At 34.3% G+C, this 17,693-nt stretch overlaps 1 protein-coding gene across 1 annotated transcript in view; it reads left to right on the top strand.

The window, feature by feature from the left end:
• LOC137656591 (general transcription factor II-I repeat domain-containing protein 2-like) overlaps positions 1-1,239 on the top strand; it is a 10,437-nt gene extending 9,198 nt beyond the window's left edge. Inside the window, exon 4 of the mRNA XM_068390763.1 lies at positions 1,213-1,239. Coding sequence (XP_068246864.1) covers positions 1,213-1,239 — 27 coding nt within the window. The remainder of the gene's footprint in view (positions 1-1,212) is intronic.
• Positions 1,240-17,693: the final 16,454 nt, after the last annotated feature.

Consider the following 17,693-nt stretch of genomic DNA (forward strand, 5'->3'; position numbering starts at 1 on the left):
CGATGCGACTGTTGGTATTCCCTCAATGTCCTTATTCTAAATTATATCATAACCTGATAATATACTCTCTTAAGTGCTGGTACAAGAGCACTTTTAGCGGGCTGTAGCTTTTACAAGGGTATTTGTTCCTATGAAAACATATACCAATAAAGTTCTGCTAGTTTATGTATACGTGACCATGATTTGTAGACTTGACAAATACATTTTTCAAGTTCCTTTAGAACGTCATCAGAAATTTCTTTACATATTCCAAGTGTCACCAATGCTTTCCAGGTACTGTACTCTTATTTGCTAGGATAAATGCCTTTCAGAACCGAGCACGGCACCAGTTGTGTCACAACCTGGAAGACCGTGAAAGCTAGGGAATGCAGATGCTTTCAAAATGTCCGATAATGAAAATATATCGGCAATTGAAATTTCTCGTAGTTTTGGCTATCGTCTTACAAGTTATAGAACATCAGTGTCTGGAATGAAGATGAATAATCTTTTAACACCTCTTTCTGTAGCATTTACTGCATGAAGAGTCATTTTTGTATTCGTTTCTTCCTGACTATTTTTAAGAAAAGCTAGTTCACAATGGTTGGAAGCTACTTCTGTACGCTATGCTACCACAAGGTTAATATTCTTCTCTTTTGCATGATTTATGACTTATTGAGAATATAGGTTGATAATTCCTCTTTGCTATGAGATAACAACTTTTTCAAACTCACATTTGTGATAATGGTGCTGTCCATAATTTTCAATTGCACAAGTGCAATACTATAAAGTTAATTTTTTCGTGTAATGTTCTTTAGGGAATTTTCCACATAAATAAAAAAAAAATATATACGTAATTATCATATTTCAGGTATTTGCCTGATACTTTGCTTATAAATGCTTCTTCCATATCATTGCAAGTTATTATATCTATTGACTTTTTTATGTAGGGAAGTTCTATCATCCTATCAACAATTGCAACGGAAAAATTCGACGCCCGTGAATTGTTCCCTGGTTTTTCTGTTTAATGTATTTTCTCTTTTTTATCACTTGATTCTTGTAAACAATAACTACATATGGTATCAATAGCACAATAAGCTTATTTTTTTGTTGATATAGATTCATGGTTCCAATATCATGAAACAGTGATCGCAAAATGGTATTTGTCAGCGTAGTTCTTTTTAATAGGATCTCATATAATTAAATTTCTGATACAAGTGTCTCTTTTTAAATCAGAATATAAGTGGCCATCATCAACTTTAATGGGCACTTCACGATTATGCCTAATTCTTTTTTATGAAGGCAATTTTATATATTATTTTGTAGATTATATTTCTGTTTGGCATTCATACATCAAAATTTGTGCAATAGAGTATACGTTTTGTTGTAAATGATAATTTTTAACACCTGTAGTGTTTTTTTTTTTCTTTTTTTTCAGAGATCAACCATATAATGAGATGAACGTTCTTCTGGTATTTCTTTACTTATTTGCCTTTTAGCCATGGAACATGAAAACGTCCATTTCTCATTTGTCATGGGCGTTTTCGGCGAAAATCAAGGTGGCAGGTTTTTTTTTTGAATGCAAAATCAAAGCATAAGTGACGGACTTCAGCATGATTCCTTTTTTTTTATTTGGAGGGGGGGGGGGGGGGGGGGTGGCGTGGGGGATTTGTAGTCGTAAACTTGGGTGTGATTTAAGTGAGATATAGCTGTTATTTTGCTTTTATAATTGCTGTGCATGTGCACTGAAGTGCCTGGATTGAGTGGCAATAGTGATCTGTGGAGTGCTATTTGTTCTTTGTGCGTTTTATGAGTCAAAGTAAACTTTACTACCATACTCCCTTTTCGATTTTTTTCCCCGGTTGCCATGGTAACCGAGTTGTTTACTACTGCTCAATATCGCACCTAAAGCCCATTTTCAAATATAAATATTCATAGAAAACGTACAGAAAATAATATTTCTCACTCCTAAGAGTAGTAATCTCACAAAATGGATACCCTCGATAGAATAGCTGAGGTGAAGGATTTAGAAGATGGTGATATCAAGAAAATAAATAAATCTGAATTGATTAAAGCTTTGAAGACTGCAATCGCCCCTATCAATGAGGAACCAAAACCTGAACTTACCTCTCCGACAGGCTTGGTGGATGATGCTATGCAGAGAATCCAAGACAGAGAAGCAGATGGAATGCCAAAACAATGCATCAACGACATTGTCGCTGCTGTTTTTCACGCATTGGGCCCCCTTATTCTTTTCAACAAGCAAACAGAGACAGACAAGGAAATGCATATAATCATGATGCTCCAGGAAGGAAAATATTAGAATTCATGGTGTCCCTGAAGATAAAGAAGAAGATACAACCACACTAGCTGTGAACATCATGAACGAGGCTGTTAAACCTGAGGACGATAGGGAACCACCTGTGAAAACCTTCACACGAGCAGATATAAGTATTGCCCACCGGTTGCCGGGCAGAGGAGCGACCAAACCAATTATTGTAAGGTTTGTAAGGCGCGAAGACAAACTTTTACTTATGAAAAACAAAAGTGGACTGCGTAGACGCCAAGGACCGAAAGTTTTCATCACGGATGATCTTACACCCCTTCGAAACAAAATGCTACAAGCCCTTAAAAATGACGAAGGAATTGCTTGGGCATACAGTTTGGATGGTACAATTTTTGCTGTAGAAAAAAGTGCAAGTGGAGGGGACGGTAGAAGAGTCAGGGTAAATTCCCCTGAGGATCTTTATAAGATAGGATGGAAAGAAGATAAGATGAACAGTCACGGCCTAACTCTACAGTTTACATAGGATAGGTGCGACCCCTTCATAAATGGAACAAATACGGAAACGAGACAGGACAGTGGGAATGGAATTGATAGCAACAAAGATAACTTGGATAAAAACTATGCAAAATATAAGTCATTCTCTGAGCTGAAGATAGCTAGTTTGAATATTAATGGACTACACAGTAAAGCCAAATTTGGTATACTTGAGATATTTGTACAAGATTTTGATTTAATTTGTTTATCTGAAACCAAATGCCATTATATCGACGATGACTTGTTTCCTGGGTACTCGCATTTTATTAAGAAAAAAATGAGGTAAATTTTTAGTTTCAGCCAAATTTGGAAAAATGCAATAAAAATATATTTGTTGTATCAGAAATAGTGTGGTTTCAATGAATTTAACGTTTATTTTGACTGCAAACCAACCGATTTAGAGATTTACTATGTATACCCTAGTTCATCCCACCAATTATGGGGGACACCCTTTGGGAACCGGGGTTTTTGGGTGGGGGAAGGGGGGGGAGGGTGTTGGGGCATTGAATGATATTTGCAATAAATGAATAATTAATGTTCCAGCACCCCTCCCCCATACCCCTAACTAGGCCTACCGGGGGGAGGGGGGTAGGGCCCCCCAGCGACCCCCCCTTAAAGCCACAGTAATTTTCAGGGCACCACAGAACCTAACAAACCCACCTAACCTAACCTAGGGGCCCTGTACCCCTACCGGGGGGGGGCTTCGCCCCCCCTGCGACCCCCCCTTATGGCCAAAGTAATTTTCAAGGCACCACAGAACCTAACAAACCCACCTAACCTAACCTAGGGGCCCTGTACCCCTACCGGGGGGGGGGGGGCTTCGCCCCCTCTGCGACCCCCCCTTAAGGCCACAGTAATTTTCAGGGCACCACCGAACCTAACAAACCCACCTAACCTAACCTAGGGGCCCTGTACCCCTACCGGGGGGGGGGCTTCACCCCCCCTGCGACCCCCCCTTTGGCCACAGTAATTTTCAAGGCACAACAGAACCTAACAAACCCACCTAACCTAACCTAGGGGCCCTGTACCCCTACCGGAGGGGCTTCGCCCCCCCTGCGACCCCCCCTTAAGGCCACAGTAATTTTCAGGGCACCACAGAACCTAACAAACCCACCTAACCTAACCTAGGGGCCCTGTACACCTACCGGGGGGGGGGGGGCTTCGCCCCCCCTGCGACCCCCCCTTTAACCAGGGGTAAATTTGAATATATATATTTTGTTAAATCACTTCTTACCTTAAACGGAAGATGACGATGAAGATGTGGAAGGTTGTGGTTGACCCTCTTCTGAATCATCAAGTACTGGAATACGTTCAGATTTGGTACAATACCACACATGTCTATCCTCACGAAAATATAAAGGCGAATCACATTTACCACACTGGACACTTAAAGGTAATACGGAATGCTCCCTTAGAAAACGATTCACTACTTCAGGAGTTCCATTATAATTCCCATGAAATCGGCCGATCACATCAAAATAGGAATAACGACATATTTCACACAACCATACCGGAGGATCCATGACAGTTAAATGACGTGTGATGAAAATATAGAAACCGGAACTTTTGAAAACCGAAAACAAACGACAATCACGGGTTTCTCCCATAATGAAATAGGGAAAAAAACAAAATAGTATCGTTTACAATGTTATATTGCACGAAAAACAGATCCTTGAAACAAGACTGAGAGACCAATGAATCGTCCAATAATAACCCTTGAAAAGAACCCAGTAGTATTTTGATTGGAGGAGCGACATTAGTGGGAGGAGCAAATGCGCATTCAAGTAAATATTGTCACATTACGCAATGGGGCGGAGCCAAGTAAGATGAAAACAGACATACAAACGAACAAGAGCTACCTTGCGTGCCCATGGAAAGATATACACTAAACTTAGAAAAAGTCAAGACCTTCAATTCCTGAAATATTTTTTTTCTCTGTAAGTATGCATTAGCGACAATAATGTATTGAGAAGAAGTGTTTTGTTATCACGTGCTTTACTAGGAAAATATATTAATATAATACATTTCCCAATTTGGTTGAATCCAAAACTTTACCAAAAATGATATTACACTTCCGTATGGAGGTATACATGGAATCTGTATGTTAATTAGAAGAGATAGAGAAAATTATGTAACATTAATCGAAGACACAGTGTCTGATTCTTTATTATGTGTAAGATTTCATTGTAGGGAAACACAGAATTATATTATTATTTGTCCTTTTTATATTCCACGCGAGGGATCACCTTATTGTTCATCTAATATCTTTGATGTTATTGCAGATGATCTTATGAACTTGAATGTAAAATATGAATTACCAATTATATTAGCTGGTGATTTTAACTCAAGAACAGGCTTACTTAATGACTTTATAGATGACGACCCTTTGCAAAATATTGATTTAAATGATTTTATTGATGAATGTCTGTTTAGCTCCAAAAGGGAATTAGATGCTCTTGGTCTTAGCACAGATCGCTATAACAGTGATGTTATTACTAATAACCATGGTCGTAACTTAATTCAACTGTGTAAAATGCTTGACGTTAAGGTAGTTAACGGGAGATTTGGTGGGGACAGTGGCGTGGGGGATTTCACTTGTTTCACAGCTAATGGTAAAAGCTGTATTGACTATTTTATTGTTTCTCCTAAACTTATGAGTAATATTACGGATTTTATTGTTGAGCAATATGACAGGTGTCTGTCCGATACTCACTCGACCCTCTCTATGGTATTACGGTTGGAAGAGACTTGTAATATGAGACCACCGGAAATACAGGAGGAAAATTTAGATTTAGATAGTAAGGAAACCCATGATATGAATAATTCTGAAAATGAAAAACTTAAAACAAAATGGACAAATGACATAAAAAATGAGTATATGAAAGCATTCAGTACTAGAGATATTAACTTATTAGACCAGAAATTAGATTCACTGAACCCTTTGAATGTAACCCAGAATATTATGGATGATATTGTAAAAGATTTAGGAAAATTATACATTGACCCTGCTAAACACATGAGCATTTGTAAAAAAAATTACCAAAATAAACCTAAAACTAGGGATTGCAAAAAGGTTAGCAAACCATGGTTTGACAAAGACTGTTCTAGTAAAAGAACTGAATATATGAAAGTAAAAAACAGGCTTAAGAAAATCAAAACAAATGAAGCTAGAAACGAACTGAAAGCTAGAGCTAAAACATACAAGAGAATAATTAATAAAGCTAAGAAATTTTTCTGAAAAAAAATTCATAGAAATGTTAGAAATCTGAGAAAAGGTAGTAGTAAGGATTATTGGGATTTGTTAAAGAATACTGATAAGAGTGAGCTGATTTGTAAAATTGCACTTAAAACATTTCGAGATTATTTTGCTAAACTCAGTCGAGGTAATGTTGAACCTGATGAGAGTAAACACCCTGATAATTTCGATCCATGCATTATTAACCAGTTAGTTAACGAAGAATTAAATCGAGTTTTTACAGTAGATGAGATACAAATTCAAATAAGAAAACTTAAGAGTAGAAAAGCATGTGGTATTGATAATATTATAAATGAGTTCCTTAAAAACTGTCCTCATGATATGCTAAATGTTATATGCAAAATTTTCAACATTGTGTTGATCTCCTCAGTTGTTCCATATTATTGGTGTATAGGGATAATAAAACCCATATTTAAGAAAAAAGGATCCCCTGACGACCCAGATAACTATAGGGGTATGACACTACTGAGCCGTGTAGCGAAGCTTTTTACCGCTATTGTCAATAAAAGGTTGACTGATTATATTGATAGCACTGGTCAACTTGGTGAAGAGCAGGCTGGTTTCAGGGAGGGATATAGTACTCTAGATCATATTTTTGTATTGCATTCACTTGTTAATTTCTATCTCCATCGAAAAAAGAGAATATACTGTTTGTTCGTTGATTACAGAAAAACATTCGATTTGGTTGACAGGTCGTCCTTGTGGGGAAAAGTAATCTCACATGGCATTAATGGTATATTATGGCTGTCATATGTAATATGTATAATAAAGCAAAATCATGCGTAAAGCAGAATCACAAAATTTCTAACTTTTCGAATGTAACATAGGTGTAAGACAAGGTGAGAATCTTTCCCCATTACTTTTTGCCATCTACCTAAATGATTTTGAGTCTTTTCTTAGCAGGGGGTATAATGGGATGGATATGTGTTCAAGGGAAATAAATGAAAAATTAAGTAGCATTGATATAGAAATGTTTTTGCGTATTTATGTTTTACTTTATGCTGATGATACTATTGTAATGGCTGAATCCCCAAAGGAATTACAAAACGCCTTAAACAAAGTAAAAGAATATTGTGATACTTGGAAACTTAAATTAATGTTTCAAAAAACTAAAATAGTTGTATTTTCTAGAGGAAAAGTTAGAAATGTCCCGAATTTTAAATAAGGTGAGGAGAGCATCGAAATTGTAGAAGATTATATTTACCTTGGTACTACGTTCAATTATAATGGTAAAATGGATAAAGCTATTAAGAAACAAGTCATTCAAGCACGTAGAGCATTATTTAGTATGTTGATTAAATGTAAAAAACTTGAATTACCCATTGATATCATCTGTGATCCATTCGATGCTCTAGTTGTACCAATTTTGACTTACGGTTGTGAAATATGGGGTTACCACAAACTAGATCATGTTGAAACATTTCACAAGAAGTTCATGAAAAATCAGCTCTGTGTGAACAAGCGAACAGCAAACTTCATGGTATATGGGGATCTTGGCAGAATTAAAAATTGAAATATCTATTTGCAAACGGATGATTGGATTTTGGTTGAGAATTGTAAAATCAAAGGCGTCTAAATTGTTAAATGTTTTTTATCGTTTTCTTAGAATTCTTTACGAGTCGAATGAGTATAATTCTTGTTGGATCCATAAAATTAAAACTATTCTTGATTCATGTGGTATGTCAAATATATGGGAGCATCCAGAAAATTTCAATCACACGTGGATAATAAATAGCCTAGAAATGAAACTCAAAGATATAGAGAGACAACAGTGGCATGCAGAAGTAGAGAGAAATATATAGCGTAGTAATTATACACTTTTTAAGACAGAATTTGGCCAAGAAAATTATATTATAAATTTAGATATACCAAAAAGAATTGCCCTTAGCAAATATAGGTGTGGTACCCACAAACTTCCTGTAGCAACTGAAAGATATTCTAGGCAGGGGAATCAGCACCCTTGCACACTATGCGGTGGCATTAAAGTTGGGGATGAATACCATTATGTTTAGTTTGCCCTGTGATTAGAGAAATAAGAGAGAGATACCTAAAGCCCTACTATTGTAGAAGACCTACCACTTTAACCCTGGATAGGTACGGTGGGTCGTTCGCGACCCCGAGCGTCAAAAAAAAACAGGTTTTTCTCACGTGACTCACCCCCGTGACTGAATTTGTGGGTGATCGACCTGCAGGAGGTGTCTCCCCTACACGCTCTAGTAGTGTCCAGATGTGCATTGCTGTAGCTGTACTCCTTCCCCGATTTCTGAGACGCGTCGGGGTCGTTCGCGTCCGAGTTTACCCTTCTAAGGTAGTTTGCATAATTATCAAAGTTATTACGTATTATGAAATTGTCGTAGAATGGTGCAACTTGTATAGGTTATCAGTTGTGGAAAGTCTTGGTGGATTGTTTGGCTACCATGTGCATGTTTTTTTTTTTTTAGTTAAAATGTCGTTCATCACCACGAGGACCATTTTACCGCGAGTGCCCCTTTTTCATTTTTTTTCATTTTTTTGCCAAGTCATTTTTCCGTAAGATATTGCCAAATAGTGTCGTAAAACTTTTGCTTGTTTAGTGTTGGAAAGTGTGTCTAGATGATCTGGCTACCCATGCATGACTTTGTTTTTGTCAGATACGACGTAGTTATTGGTATATTGGGTATTTAACTGCGGTTACCAATTTCTGTTTTTTTTTCAATATTTGTAAAAATTACTACGTAGTAAGGAATTGCCGTATATTATTCATTTTTTTTTCATGTTTATGTGTTAGAAAGTGTGCCTTGATGGTTGGGCTAACACGTGCATGTCTTTTTTTTTATCTGAGATGCCGTATATTAGAATGTCGGGCATTTTACCGCGAGTGCCCCTTTTTCATTTTTTTTCATTTTTTTGCCAAGTCATTTTTCCGTAAGATATTGCGAAATAGTGTCGTAAAACTTTTGCTTTTTTAGTGTTGGAAAGTGTGTCTAGATGATCTGGCTACCAATGCGTGATTTTTTTTTTTGTCAGATACGACGTAGTTATTGGTATATTGGGTATTTAACTGCGGTTGCCAATTTCTGTTTTTTTTCAATATTTGTAAAAATTTACTACGTAGTAAGGAATTGCCGTATATTATTGATTTTTTTTTCATGTTTATGTGTTAGAAAGTGTGCCTTGATGGTTGGGCTAACACGTGCATGTCTTTTTTTTTATCTGAGATGCCGTATATTAGAATGTTGGGCCTTTTTCCGCGAGTGCCCCTTTTTATTTGTTTTGCATTTTTTTGCTTAGTCATGTTACCGTAAGGAATTGGCAAGTAGTGTCGCAAAACTTATATTTTTATAGTGTTGGAAAGTGTTTCTAGATGATCTGGCTACCCATGCCTATCTTTTTTTTAGCCAGATATGGCGTATATATAAGTATGTGTTCGATTTTCCTGTGATTGCCATTTTTTCGTTTTTTCCCATTTCTTTCAAAATTACTACGTACTAAGGAACTATCACAGAGTAATGATTCATTTATATGTTTATTTGTCGGAAAATGTGCCTTGATGGTTTGCCTAGCACGTGGCTGAAATTTTTTTTTCTGAAATGCCGTATATTAGAATGGCCATTTTTCCACGAGTGCCCCTTTTTATTTGTTTTGCATTTTTTTGCTTAGTCATGTTACCGTAAGGAATTGGCAAGTAGTGTCGCAAAACTTATAATTTTATAGTGTTGGAAAGTGTTTCTAGATGATCTGGCTACCCATGCCTATCTTTTTTTTTAGCCAGATATGGCGTATATATAGGTGTGTTCGATTTTCCTGTGATTGCCATTTTTTCGTTTTTTCCCATTTCTTTCAAAATTACTACGTACTAAGGAACTATCACAGAGTAATGAATCATTTAGATGTTTATTTGTCGGAAAATGTGCCTTGATGGTTTGCCTAGCACGTGGCTGAATTTTTTTTTTCTTAAATGCCGTATATTAGAATGTTAGCCATTTTTCCGCGAGTGCCCCTTTTTATTTGTTTTGCATTTTTTTGCTTAGTCATGTTACCGTAAGGAATTGGCAAGTAGTGTCGCAAAACTTATATTTTTATAGTGTTGGAAAGTGTTTCTAGATGATCTGGCTAGCCATGCCTATCTTTTTTTTAGCCAGATATGGCGTATATATAGGTATGTGTTCGATTTTCCGGTGATTGCCATTTTTTCGTTTTTTCCCAATTATTTCAAAATTACTACGTACTAAGGAACTATCACAGAGTAATGATTCCTCTAGATGTTTATTTGTCGGAAAATTTTGTTTACTTTTTCTTTGATTGAATATCATCACATTTTTTTAGCTAAAATATTATATTGTTTTACATTTTTGTTTTTTTTTTCGATTTTATTTCCCTTCAAAAAAATTTTTTTGGGTCAGAATTTTAATTTTATAGTCGTAAAATAATCAACAATTATCCAGCAACCCACCATACAATTTTTATGCATATCCAATAATAATTAGATTAGTAAATAACACCTTGAAATTGACATACCCTTCCTACATTTCAAGTGGCAGATTAGGGAGTCTGAGTCAGTGTGGTTGCCGGCCATTTTGTGGACATATCCGAAGCGTAAGCTGCCCTATCTATATATATTCTTGTTCCCTATAAAATTTGTGATATTTTGGTATATTTTTACCTGCATAAATATCATATTATATATTAAATATATGTATTTTTTTACGAAATTTCTAAGTACTCAAAAAATTACCTTTAGATATGGCCCCTGATATAAATGTAATTTACAAAATAATGAAGATTTTTTTTACATATTTCTATTTTAGGATAACATATGTTTATTCCCTAAAAAAATTAGCCACTTCCTATTTCATTTGGGTACCCAAAAAAATTCATGAAATTTGGACAAATTTTTTTGGCCAAAAAAAGTTACCCTTTTTTTCTCATTTCAGATCTTCACCTCCATGGGTCTGACTTCATCCAAAATACATCACTGTGTGTCCTAAACATTCAAGAATCAATTCCTAAAAGGATTTGTGTATATATGTATAAACTTTTTTTTTATGAATTTTTATGTCAGGTCTTTTTTTTTCTACTTAATTTTTTAAAATATTTATAATAAATAGTTTTTCTGCAGATGAGTAGTATTTATCTTTACAGTTGTTTTAAGCATTCATTGAAGTTTTTTTTTGGCAAAAGAAAAAAGGAGGTTACTGCAAAAACTGATTTTTCAAGAATTTTTTTTGGCGTCGGGGTCGTTCGCGTCCGAGTATACCCTTAAAGGGGTGTCCGAGGAGCGTACCTATCCAGGGTTAAAATTCAGTCTGCTCCTCAATACAAGTAGTGCTAGAGAACTGAAAAGACTTGCAAAGTTTGTTAACCTTATAATGTCTATTTTAAATCTAATACTTTCTAGGATTTTCATTATTCTGGTATTATTTTTCAATGTATGTACTTTCCGTTGTCAGAATACCTTTTATGCTTTAATTATGTACTTGCTAAATATATGTGTACATAAATATAGTTGTAATCTATTGGTCTCTTCTTTTTGTAGTTTTTGTGTAAAATATATATATTTGTGTAATTTTGTAATTCTCATACTCCGGAAGGGGTCGATAGAATAAAATTTGCCTGTGCCTTTGCCTTTGTAAACACTAAGTCCAGATAAAACAATTAATTTTCAACGAGTGCCTTTAAGGAGTTTCTGGGAACCATATGGGCCTCTATGACCCATTTGGGGTGACACATTCACCGGTAAAATTTTTCTGTGTCCGCTATTGTGACAAATTTCCCTGAGAGTAAAACTCCCACAAAAGAATCAATAATTTCTACATGACTAGCAGATTCTGCAATACTTAGCAAATCCTCAGGTGTTTATCTTATTTATTTATTTTCTTTTTCTTATGACATTGCCGACATTTCTAGTGAAGCATTCCTTGTGATATGCGATATCATCATATAACTTTACACCTACTGATGAAGTAAGAACTATATTGAACGGGTGGTATCTAGTTTTGGTCTTGTTACAAAAGTAACAGCCGTGCAATGAAGTATACTGAAGATCTCGTTGTGGGCCCTTTATTCAAGCTTTCTGAGCCAAGGCTAATGCTATTATCTTCACTTACTTTATTTTCTTTTTTTTTCTCTATTTCTCTTAGAGATTTTCTAGCATTCCTTTGTGGGTAACTTTTATAGCAAAAACATATTCAAATTTGCATTGCTCTCCAGTAAGTCTTCGATATATATTTCCTTAAGATATTGAGAGACACGAAGATAATTTCCTACATAGATGTCATTTCGAATCTTTATACTGCCAACACGTTTTTCATCACATTTTGAATTTTAACCCTTGTTTTGGGGGCTTGGGGGTTGGGACACTGGCATAATAAACTTAAATCAGCATTCAGACCGATTGTACGCCTCTTTTTATTCTGATGAGAGTACACTTACATATTCGAATTTCTTAATTTTCCTTTTATCAAAATTGACTTCATTCACATTTCAGCTTTTGAAACAAAACAAAAAAAGTGAAGTAAAAAAAAAGGAAAAAAAAAACATGATAATTTGATTTATTATTCAAAAGTAATGTCATGATTCATATTGATAACGCCTTTTACTTCGAAAACCTTTCATTTTATAAAAATGTGTGGAGACCTTTCATTGGTGTATATAGGATTCTCTTCAAATGACCTGTAAATAATTTTAATTAGACGAAAATAAGGAATTTATTTAAATGAAATATTTACTGCAAGCGATCATTTTGATGAAATCAACGAATTTATAATATATGCAACTAAATTAGGGGTTCCACCATGATTTTTATTCATCTACAGGTATCAATTAGTTGAATAAAACTATTACCAATTTTTCATCACTAAACCTGCCTCCTATCAACTATGCTCCTTTTCAATTAATGGTGTTCCATCTGCTGGTATTTTGAAGGTATTCTGTTGATAAGCTAGTGTAGATACTTGCGAAATGTGTGGGAGCTTTGATTTTTAATATGTTCACAAAATGTTCTTATAATGATTAAATACATTGATTAGCAATAAGTCAGAGAGAGAGAGAGAGAGAGAGAGAGAGAGAGAGAGAGAGAGAGAGAGAGAGAGAGAGAGAGAGAGAGAGAGAGAGAGAGAGAATGCCAAAACTGACGGAAAGAACAGGATCATGTATCATATTTTTTCTTTCTTTGAAGTTTAACGGTCTTATATCGTAAAAAATAATTGAGAAATGCTTAATTATTCCACATTTTCTGATTATGAATATTTTATTAATAGATAATCGGGACTTCAAGTTATATATTAGTAAGAGATTCCTAAATTATCATATAATTTGAGAGAGAGAGAGAGAGAGAGAGAGAGAGAGAGAGAGAGAGAGAGAGAGAGAGAGAGAGAGAGATCTTTGTATGTTTTCATGGCTCAGTTTGATACGTCTGTGAATTTCAATTGATTGGACCCAAGTTCAAACTCTGTTTACGATTCATAGAATCCACTGAAACATGGTCAAACCAATCTGTGGATGAGCATTGGGGTGTTAAGAGTTTTGGTAGAGTGATTCAACGCCAAGGTTTTGAATTGATGGAACCTCTTAAGATCCAAGACTAATGTCCATAAGTCCACCGAAAATGGGTACTGGCATTTTCTGAGGATAGTAATGGACTATACAAAGATGGCATGAGTTACAATGTTTCTGCACACACATATATACACACATATACAGTATATATATATATATATATATATATATATATATATATATATATATATATATATATATATGTGTGTGTGTGTGTGTGTGTGTATGTATATATACGTACATACATACATACATATATATATATATATATATATATATATATATGTATATATATGTATATATATATATATATATATATATATATATATATATATATATATATATATATATATATATATATATATATATATACATACCTATATCTATATATATATATATATATATATATATATATATATATATATATATATATATATATATATATATATATATATATATATATCATCTTCATCATCATCATCATCATCATCAAAATCTACCACGCCTATTGACGCAAAGGGCTTAGGTTTCGCCAGTCGTCTCTATCTTCAGCTTTTAATTCAAGACTTCTCTATTCATCATTATCTAATACACGCTTCATAGTCCTCAACCATGTGGAGCCCTGTTATACGTTTGGTGAATCAATCACTCTAGAAGAGTGCAAAGAGCATGCCCAAACCATCACCATCTACCGTTCACCATGATATCATCCACATATGTCACTCGAGTAATCTCTCTTATAGTTTAATATCTAATCCTCTACTATTATTTATCTCCGAATATTCTTCTGAGGACTTTGTTTTCAAATGTAGAAAATATATAGGACATTATTTCATTGTCATACCACGACTCATGTCGGTACAGTAACACAGATCTCGCTAAACTGATATATTGCCTGATAGTTCGGCACCATAAGGGAATAGCCTAATTTTGTTTGATTATTTTTGTTTTTCAATGCTGATTATTCATCTACAGCATATATATAAGAATATCTGGGTGGATGTAGATATGTCACCCTCGACGATTTTGAGAAAAATTAGAAAATCTAAAATGGCCGCTGTGAAATCTGAAAAATCTTTGAAATGCTTTATCTTCATAAGTTATTATAATAGAATACCAAGTGATATGTCTTTTTATATATTTTCAGGTACAGCGAGTGTGATATATTGGTATTTTGATGATACAAATAAGAATGAGCCATAAAAGCTCAAAATGGCGGTCAAAAATTAAAACTTTTATTCTGACCCTCATGACATGTGCTGAGATTATAATTGAAATTAGGACACTAAGGGTTGTATGCAACATTTTTCATGCCTAGGAGCCAAGTAAAAGTTAAAGAGGACTACTCACAGATGTTACCTGGACCAGCTTTGTCAATTAACAAAGCATTTCACGAGACATATTTGCATAATTGCAAATATTACTCAAGTCTGTTTTCAGGTTCAAACAAGTGCAGATTTACTTATATCTATGAACATTCAAAATGTTCGCTCGGAAAACCTCGAGTTTAGCAATCAAACCTTTTTCTTGAAAACTCTAATTATAACGGTCTAACTTTTCTCTAGGAAAACCGCAAGTTTTACTAACAAACTTTTCTTTTTATTGAAAACCCCCAAGGTTAACAGACAAACTTTTTTTCTGGAAAACCCCAAGTTTAACAGTAACATTTTTCTTGAAAACACTCAAATTTAACAGTCAAATATTTTTCTTGGAAACCCCATGTTTAACATTATTTTTTTTCTCTTGAAAACCCTCAAATTTATCAGTCAAACATTTTTCTTGGAAACCCCATGTTTAACAGTCAAACCCTTTTCCTTAAAAAACCTAAGTTTAAGAGTCAAACCTTTTTCTTGCAACCCCCAGGTTTAATAGATAATTTTCTTTTTTGAAAACACAAAGTTTAACAGTCAAACTTTTTTTTTCTAGAAAACCCCCAAGTTTAACTGTTAAATTCTTTTTTCTTGAAAATCCCAAGCTTAGCAGTGAAAACTATATTGTCGAAACCCCAAGTTTAACAGCTGAGCTTTTTTTCTTGAAAACCGTGAGATTAACAGTCAAACTTTTTTCTTGAAAACCCCAAGTGTAGCAGTCAAATGTTTTTCCTTGAGAACCCCAAGATTAACCATCAAACTTTTTTCTTGAAACCTCCATGTTTACCAGTCAAACTTTTCTTCTTGAACACCCCAAATTTACCAGCCATTTTTTTTCTTGAAGCCCCCAATTCTAACACTCAAACTTTTTTTTTTCTGGAAACCCCCAATTTTAACAGTCGAACATTGTTTTCTTGAGAACTCCAAGTTTAACAGGCAAATTATTTTTCTTTAAAACCCATAGTTAAACAGTCAAACTTTTTCTTGAATACCCAAAGTTTAACAATGAAGGTTTTTTCTTGAAAACCCCAAGTTCACCAGTCAAACTTTTTTTTCTTGAAAACACCTAGTTTAAAAGTCAAACTTTTTTCTTGAAAACGCCAATTTGACAGAGAAACTTTTTTTTCTTGAAAACTCCATGTTGAAAGTGGAACGTTTTCCTTGAAAACCCCAAGTTTAACAGTCAAACTTTTTTATCTTGAAAACCCAGAGTTTAACAGTCAAACGTTTTTCTTGAAAACCCCAAGTTTAATAGTCAAAATCTTTCCCCTGAAATCCCTATGTTTAGGCGTCAAACACTTTTCTTGAAAACCCTAGGTTAAACAGTGAAACTTTTTTTCTTGAAAATCACAAGTTTAACAGGCAAACATTTTTTTTTCGAAAACACCAAGTTTAACAATCAAACGTTTTTTTCCTTAAAATCCCAAATATAACAGTCAAAACTTTTGTTCTTAAAAACCCAGTTTAGCAGTAAAACGTTTTTCTTAAAAACTCCAAGTTTAACAGTCAAAATTAATCTTGAAAACCCCAAGCAAACTTTTCCTTGAAAACCCCAAGGTTAACGGTCAAACCTTTTTTTCTTAGGAACCCTGAGTTTTTCAGTCAAACTTTTTTCCTGAAAACCCCATGTTTAACAATCAAACTTGTTTTTCTTAAAAACCTCAAGGTTGGCAGTAAAACGGTTTTCTTGAAACCCCCAAGTTTAACAATCAAATCTTTTTTTCTTGAAAAAAACCCAAGTTTGACAATCAAACTTTTTTTTTCTTGAAAACCCAAAGTTTTAGTCAAATTTTTTTTTCTTGAAAACCACAAGTTTAACAGTATCCTTTTTCCTTGCAAACCCCAAGTTTACTAGTCAAACGTTTTTATCTCCTCTGTCCCGGAATCCGCTTGTGTTATAGTGAAAATCTTTCTCGTACCCTCATATGTTTCCACATTTGAAGCTTACGTTGGTTGGTCACTAAGAGGTTACAGTTGCTATTACAATACAAGGGTTCATATAATAATTTTTAAATTCGACATATTCACAAAAAAAAAAAAAATAAATAAATAAAAATCTATCGCCAAGAAAATGAAGTTCCTTTAATATTTTTGTACTTAGTTATTCCTCGATGATAACGGAAAATGAAGAGCAGCAAAAAGTAAATGTTGAAATTATCCATGTTTGTAAAGGGGTTTGACGATAACAATCAGTACGTAATATATCTTTTATAGTTCTGATCTGATCTAATGACAACAAAGCTATGGATAGCTACAGTACTTTCTCATGTAGGTGCAAAGTCCATTATCGCTAATTGATAATTTTTCACTTATATTGATTAGCTCTGAGGAAAGATTTTCAGTTTTCCTTTCGACACTCTTTTTGTTGATTATTTTTCAATAGATTATATTGGTCGGGACTTTGGCAGTCATCTATATTGATCTCTTAGTTCACTATCTCACCTATTTCCATTTGAGGAAATCCTCAATAACCTGAACAATAATCATATTCATCACTACCGTTAAGTAAGTATTTCTCATAAGTAAAGATGAATTTGATCATGGCCTGATTAATGAGTAACTGTTTTGTGTTAGTCTTTGTTGTTACCTGGATTTATAGGCAATGGAGAGTTTTATTAAAATCTTTGCTGTGAATCTGTGAATAACTAATATCAGAACAATAAAACATTAATAGTATCATAATGAGGGAGGTTTCCAAAATTATGTTTCTTAATCCATTCACGAGAAATTGTTT

Source organism: Palaemon carinicauda, chromosome 17 (assembly GCF_036898095.1).
Source record: "Palaemon carinicauda isolate YSFRI2023 chromosome 17, ASM3689809v2, whole genome shotgun sequence".
In the NCBI taxonomy this organism is placed as follows: domain Eukaryota; kingdom Metazoa; phylum Arthropoda; class Malacostraca; order Decapoda; family Palaemonidae; genus Palaemon; species Palaemon carinicauda.